Here is a 7,286-nt window from a genome sequence, read left to right as displayed (position 1 = left end):
AAAACACCACCGTCGTCCGCCATGGCTGCTATTGAGCAACACTGCTTATAATATGATGTATTCTTCGATCTTCACCTCTATAGTAAAAGAATATTGTTGTACACAATCTTTATGCATAGAATATCTGTACACAACTGTTCAGGTGTAAAGCTGCAGATAATGCTATATTTACAATTGGTAAAACTATAAATGTTTAGGAGTCGTGGAGCCAGCATTACTGCTTTGCTAGATTCCCACAAAATAATCAACTTAGCAGAAAATGACTATATCAAGTTTAGCAGAAAATCAACTTGGGCATATACAAATCCCTACAAATAGTTAATAAATAGATTAGACAGAAGAATATAGCATTAGAGTACCTAGCACCACAAACTCACGTCCTAAGAAATTCACAGCCCTGAGATACAAAAATTTGGCAGCAGAGATATTTTCGCCACTGATGGCCGTTTGGCTAAGGCGTCTCCAACATATCTGCAGGATCATGAGTTCCAGAAAAAGGTTTGGTGGAAAATCAATGGCAAAGACATATGAATCCCAAGTTCAATAATATCATTATACTATTGATGTTATTTTTGTTTGTTGCGGTTTTCTTCTGTAATTGTTTGAAACTCTTTCTCACTTGTTGCAATTAGGCGTTTAACAAAGTCATATGTGGTAAGCCTGATGCTGCATAGAGAAACTAGGAAGAGATCAGTAACTAATGACATTCTACTTTGACTTACAATCATAGATGGTCATGATTAGCCCTACTTTACGTTACTATGTATGGCGTGTTTTTCGATATTGAAAATAAACAACTTAATTTCAGACAGAACTTTATCCATTTATTTCTCAGAAAAGGTGCAGAGAGTTAAGTATCAAGAAAAAATGGAAAGTATCAGGAGGCATGCTGATAAAGATTGAAACTAAAATAACTCAAAAAAGAAGATCACGGGAACCTGCTGTTTGGTAGATTTTTTAAAGCATTGGGCACAAATCCGCGATACAAGCCAATAACTCCATCCCGTGCCACAATACCTGCATCAATGAAGTAAGTAATTTGTTAATAACATAAACTACACAAGCATTTTAAGCTTTGAAAATCCCTATCATTTAAATTAATCCCAAAAAATTAACTACCTTGGAATATGTACTAAAAAATGATTCTTTTTATATTATTTACACTGCTGAAAGCTGAAACTCAGGCAAAATACTAAAAAGATTGGGAAGTGATAATGCCTGAAATCTGAACACTGGGCACAGCATATTCTATTGTCTTTTAGCTGTATAAAGTTCCTCATAAAACAAATATTGTTCATGTCCAAGTACATTTATAAAATTACATTCGAGGAGGCACACACACAATCACAATCTGAGAATTGAAGACAAAAAGTAGAATCTTAAGTTTCCACAAGTAGGCAATGACACAAAATCTTATATCTATACTTTAAAAGTTTCACTTATGACATTTTAAATTTTTAATCATAATAAGAAGTCAAATGTAGACTTTGATGGGCTTTGTTTGGTAGGGACTAACTAATACATGCTTGTCTTCACAGCCAGAAACCATATAACTGCATGTACACATGCCTCATCGAACATCCAGAAAGTTACCATCATGTATTACAATACAGCAATTCAAATAACCTTTTTCTTTCGATGAAAAGCAATTCAAATAACTTCCCAACAAGCGAACCACCCAGCATTTTCAAATTTAGCAATACCATTGCTGTATATTGCAATCTTGACTACAAACATATGGGCAATTCTATTTGCACCAGTAAACCTTTCGGCATAAAAAGGAAAACAAAAGACAACTATAAGAAGACAAATGAACTGGTTGACCTCATTCCGTTAAAGCAATCTGCAGTAAGAGTCTTGATTCCTCCTAAATATGCATAATATATCATTTTACTGAGGACCATTCGCCTTTGCTTCTTTATTAAAAATATTAGTATCCATTCAAGAGTAGGAAAATTGTGCATCACTGTGGGCCAGTAACTGACTTGTTGATAAGGACGGATTCACCACAAGAAGGTCAACATGTTGATAGAAACTAGTGTGTTTATGATCATCCATGACATTAAGTATGCATGCACTTGTTATTTCATAAACTACTTCATTAGAAACATTCCTCATATAGTCAATATAAGTTGGGATGAATATATCCAAGTAAAATGGCTATCCATACTGCATGTGAATATCGGAATGATAAAATAAATAACACTTAGCGCAGAGGCACCAAGGGTGATAACTTTAAAGTTGATAGGAAAGTTTCATATTGGTTACCAGTACATATCTGGTTAAGGAATATTGAATTCAAGGCACCAATTAAGTTAATTAATTACACCAGCTACAAACCTCTTAAGAGCCATGAGCCAAGGAATAATATTAAGAGTTTATAAAGAAAACAAAATAAATAAAACCATAATTCTTAGTTTATTGCCCTTATAAACTTCTTAAGTTGAATTACCAATGGAGCTTATATTTATGTGCACAAATATTATAAGTGTATTGGTGATTGTAAAAAGCTGATACTAAAAAGGTAAACCGAACCAGTCCTTACCTGAAATGGCATCTAATACTGTCTTATAAGGTGTACCCTTCAATTGCATCTGTCTTCTCACAGTATCCAGAGGATAGCATGTAAGCGTAGCAAGTGATGCCGAAAGCACAGCAGTGAGTAGTGATGTTTCAGTTCTTTTTTGATACTTCTCTGGTAACGACTTCTTTAATCTGTTATCCATAAAAGATAAGGATGTTTAATTTCCATGTCCCAATCTCCAATTTAGTTGAAAGATAAAAAAGATTAATATCTTGTACTCACAAGTCAAAAACACAAAAGTTTACTGCAATATAAGGAGCTATTCCAATGAGAGAAGGCCCAAGACCATAGTAGAAAGATGCAAATCCTTCCTCTTTTAGCATGCTCAAGGCAACCTGGATCAATCGCAATAGGATTCAGCAATACAAATGCAGATCTCGTGATAGTACTAAATGCAGGTCAACCATACCTCTGACATGCTTCGGCAACCAGGTTCAACAGCTAATCGTAATCTTAGTACATCTAATGGATAAGTTATCTGCATAGGAAGATACCAAATTAGATGCATACATGGACATCAGTAAAAGAAATGAGCAGAATATAATAAAAATGAATTACTAAAAAGAAAAATTGTGCAAGTGTTACACAAGGTTTAATCTAGATCTTCCAAAACGGGCCAGATATACCGGGCCAGTCCGCCAAAACCCGAAAAGGTATAGGGCATGGGTATTAAATTTCGACCATTTTGCTTAAGCCAGGCTTTTTAGCCCGGTCTGGCTGGACCACAGTAAATCTGTGCCCGGGCAGGGCTTACCCGTCCGGGTTCAGGCCAGCATAAAAACTTTAATCCCTGTACAGAAACACAATAACATCATGAAAGCAACTGCAAACTATCAATATATGAATAGACCATGCAAGAATTACTTACAAAAGTGGATGTCATGCCAGCAAACGCACCTGCAGCAAGTCTTCCCACAACAGAGAGTTCACCATTCTTTCCTCTGAATATTTTCTGCATATCAAAAAGTATAACTTAACCTGAACATGTGATATTTGGTACTAGAAACTCTTGAAATACAATTAGTGGTTAACCTTATAAATTTCATAAGCAAAAAGCTGAACGGCACTGTAGGGTATAACCCGAATCACCTGGAACATGAAGAAATAAAAAACACTAAAACAAATGAAAACACAAGCAAACATTATAAGCATATATAAATACATAGATACCAGTAAATTTGTTGATAATTATAGAAACCTGAGGGAGGTTGCCCTTCCAGTAACCTTTAATGCCTTCTTCCTTCCCTATAACTGTAATGGCCTGAAATTCTTGTCCATGTAAGATCCAAGAAATTTTTATAACATAATGTTCAGATCAGTCATTAGAGAGCCCAATGCATCTAAGATGGGCAAAAGCAAGATGCGAGACCAAGAAAAAACATTTTGTATGTTTCATGTAAATAGACATCCTTAATCAAGGGACTCACTAGTGACATTCATAAATCTTCTACAAGTCAGTTTAGCAGTCTTCACAGAATTTTTCAATTTCAGTCCTCTCAACAATATGGTTTTGAAGAATAAAGGAGAGAAGAGACTCTGAATAATATCAGATCTGATTATATGATTGGTTAGAAAACTCTGCACAAGGCTAATAACTATTATACTAATAGTCGATGTCAAGAACAAGATTAGCATAACTATTAACTAGCACAAGCCAAGGCTAGCAACACACTCTTTTCAACACTCACTTTAACACACTATTATTATGGACGTCATGCATGTCCCACATAATAGAGAGTGGACTCATGTGATTTACTGGGTCCAACATGTAATTCAGTCAATAATAAGGAGTGTATAAAAAAGAGTGTTAAAAAGAATGTGTTTCTAGCACTTCTCACTTCAATGAGAATATTAACATAATAAGATTCATATAAACAATAAGAAACATAATACTCCAACAATAATTATAAGGCTGCGCAATTAAGAGCATATAACCTCAACCAACTCGAGTAGTTATTAATCACTAACCAGCAACAACAGACAGACAGGTGTTAAGCTTTTACGAGCACAACAGTCAGACAATCACATTGTTCCACTTTCAATAAAGGATGCTTACAAGCTAGTAATAACACATGCAACAATTTCAGTTGTCAATGAATAGGCAAGCTAGAAGCAAAACACTTTTTAAAAATTGTTATATGTCAGCAATGCATACAATTTAGCTTAATCAATTCACAACTTGAAAGAAAAACATCACAAAATAGATTCTCCAGATAGAAACACATTAGTGTTGAAGGTTTATATAGACTCGGGTTGAACCTGGAAACATTTACGCCATTTTAAAACACAATTTAAAATTATAAATAGTGTAGATGCCCATATTTGTCCCTCAGAAAAAAATGCATCCCCAATTTAGTCCATTGAAAATGAAAACTCTCAACAGTCCCTAAGAATATTAAACAGTTCTTGATATAAACTAATATGCCCCTCAGTTTTTCTAACAGTAACTAATTTGATAGCAATTTGAGATTCTTAAAAACCAAGTTGAGAATTTTTTTCATTTCTCAATAGTCAATACTAAATTTGAGAGCTTTTGTTTCTTCTCAGGGATAATTTTCTGTAATTACTATCATAACCCAGTGCATGTTATAAAATTCAATAATAGATGCATTGCTTTAGATCAGTGTTTTAAATTTTGATGTGGTCGCCATTGCGGTTAATGCGATTATGGTCATTGTGATACTGACTATGGCCGTTGTGGTGTGAATTATTTTGTGATTAAATTATTTTTTGAATTTAATGTGGTCTGATTTGGTCCAAATGCGACCCGATGCAGTTGCACTATGGTCGCATTATTGTGATTCAGTGTTAAACTGCATTGTTATGTGGTTGCAGCAGTGCAGACAGCTATACATGAATAACAATTATAATACCTCAACTAAACTAATCGTCTTCTTGGCACTCTCTTGCCCAACTCTCACACCATAAGTCTGCAAACAAACAAACATAAATGTCATTCATAATTTCAAGATACCAAATTGCAATAAACATAATCTTCGCCTACAAAAAAATAATAATAAATGCCCATAAGGGAGAAAATGGGAATTCCCAAAAAATCAAATTTCTAAAACAGCGCACCTGCATGAGTAGCTTGATACGGTCGAGCGGAGCAGTAACGGTCTTCGCGGCGGCGCCAGCAATAGCTCCGGCAAGGAATAAGGCGGCGTCTTTAGGAACAAGCGCGACAACGGCCAGCGGGTGTTTCATAAGCTGAGACGTTGTCGGCATGGAATCCTTGTCAAATTTCCTTTCTGCCACTGAGACGCATGCGAATTTACAAGTGATGCCACTGGCGGCGAAAGAGAGGGTAGCGTGCTTAATGAGAGGTTGGCGATAGTTGGGGTGATAAACGACGTCGTAAGAAGAGGGTTTGAGGTGTGGGATGTGACGGTATGTTATGATGGGTTTGTCGTGTGTCATGGTTAGATTGGGAATTGGGTGTGAGAAGAGAAGAGAAGAGAGGAGATAGAGTGCGGGTCTGAGTTGGAGCAGTTAAATGTTAAAGAACTGTACGTAGGAAGGAACGAAGAGAGAAAGAGGGATCGTTTTCTATTTTACTTTTGTTTTCACTTGTGTTCTTTAATATATATTTAAGTAATGGTGATTTCGTCATTCATCATTTCTCTCCCCAATTGTCTTAATGTTTTTTAGAAAAAATATATGCGAAAATTGTGATTGAAATCACGATTACAGTACTGGTTGTGAGTACTGTAATTATAATCATTATGGTAGTTATGATGTTGATTATAGTTGTTTAAGTGTGAAATATTTTGTGCGTACAAAATATTTTTGTAATTTATGTGGCCCACATGCGGTCTCATACGATTGTATTACGGTTTGATGTGATCGTATCATTGTAATTCGGTGTCACACTGTAATTATGATGTTATGTGATTGTGACAATCATTGCAACTATAATATTGTGGTCCGCAATTTGAATCACTCCTCAATTTCAAATAGATATATGATTTATGAAACTCTATAGGAGTGGATAGGGAAATTGCTACATGTCATTTAAATAAACAAAGAACTCTTCAACTAAAGTTTACGCAACCAATTCAGTGAAAATTGCAAATATTTATTTTTTAGATGTGATTGGGTAAAGGAGCTAGAAATTGATAATGAAAGTTACATTTGGTTCAAAGTCTCATCAGCTAGAAAATGATTATGAGGTAATGATGCAGATACTTGCAGTTGCTTAGTTATTAGACAAGAAAAATGTGATGGATGGTTGGAGATGCTTCAAAAGTATAGGATAAAAGAGGTTCACTTTTTCTGGCTAAAATTCTTATTTTTCTTACATACATCCTTAAAGTCATATCAGTCACTTGTGGGTTATATAATATTTCATAGATGGCATTTATGAATCTTTGATGTCCTACTACTTTGCAGACTGTGTATCATAAGCAATCCTAAAAGAAGAGCAGCAATCGTAAGGGAAAGGAATGTTAAATATATATACTATTGTTTATCAACAAAATATTGATTTAGTGGCATAAGGCTTGATTAGGTCCCCATATAAACTAAAAGATTAAATGTTCGATTAATTGGAGTGACATTTGTTCGAAGTGACAGTCACACACCTCAAGATAAATTAGTTTCTTACCCAAAATTGATAAAAAAAATTGCTTTCATTATACTAATAAAACATCTTCACTCTATTCACTTTGTTTACCTTGACATGTTCTCCTTTAAATTGTAA

The 7,286-nt window shown here is 34.8% G+C and overlaps 1 protein-coding gene across 3 annotated transcripts; it reads right to left on the bottom strand.

Annotated features, from left to right (window-relative positions):
• Positions 315-6,127, bottom strand: LOC109363058 (probable envelope ADP,ATP carrier protein, chloroplastic). 3 transcript variants are annotated; one of them, XM_019609229.1, is made up of 10 exons: positions 5,663-6,127; positions 5,458-5,514; positions 3,783-3,845; positions 3,617-3,673; positions 3,453-3,536; positions 2,994-3,062; positions 2,807-2,919; positions 2,546-2,715; positions 939-1,017; positions 315-666 (listed from the first exon to the last, which is right to left on the bottom strand). In XM_019609229.1, the coding sequence occupies exons 1-10, from the start codon at positions 6,002-6,004 to the stop codon at positions 567-569; spliced, it is 1,134 nt and encodes a 377-aa protein (XP_019464774.1). In that variant the 5' UTR covers positions 6,005-6,127; the 3' UTR covers positions 315-566. The 3 variants fall into 3 exon arrangements, with proteins under 3 accessions (XP_019464774.1, XP_019464775.1, XP_019464776.1); XM_019609230.1 differs by having other exon boundaries at positions 577-666; positions 916-1,017; XM_019609231.1 differs by lacking the exons at positions 315-666; positions 939-1,017 and adding an exon at positions 1,025-1,262.

This window comes from Lupinus angustifolius, chromosome LG12 (assembly GCF_001865875.1).
Source record: "Lupinus angustifolius cultivar Tanjil chromosome LG12, LupAngTanjil_v1.0, whole genome shotgun sequence".
NCBI lineage: Eukaryota > Viridiplantae > Streptophyta > Magnoliopsida > Fabales > Fabaceae > Lupinus > Lupinus angustifolius.
This window is presented reverse-complemented; position numbering and strand designations above follow the sequence as displayed.

What these genes read in the sequence shown, in the direction of transcription:
- LOC109363058 (XM_019609229.1), bottom strand. Translation starts at nt 6,004, where the DNA reads ATGACACACGACAAACCCATCATAACATACCGTCACATCCCACACCTC. An exon ending in GTATCAAGCTACTCATGCAG is followed by an intron (nt 5,515 to 5,662) that starts GTGCGCTGTTTT and finishes GTTTGTTTGCAG; the next exon opens with ACTTATGGTGTGAGAGTTGG. An exon ending in AGACGATTAGTTTAGTTGAG is followed by an intron (nt 3,846 to 5,457) that starts GTATTATAATTG and finishes CAAGAATTTCAG; the next exon opens with GCCATTACAGTTATAGGGAA.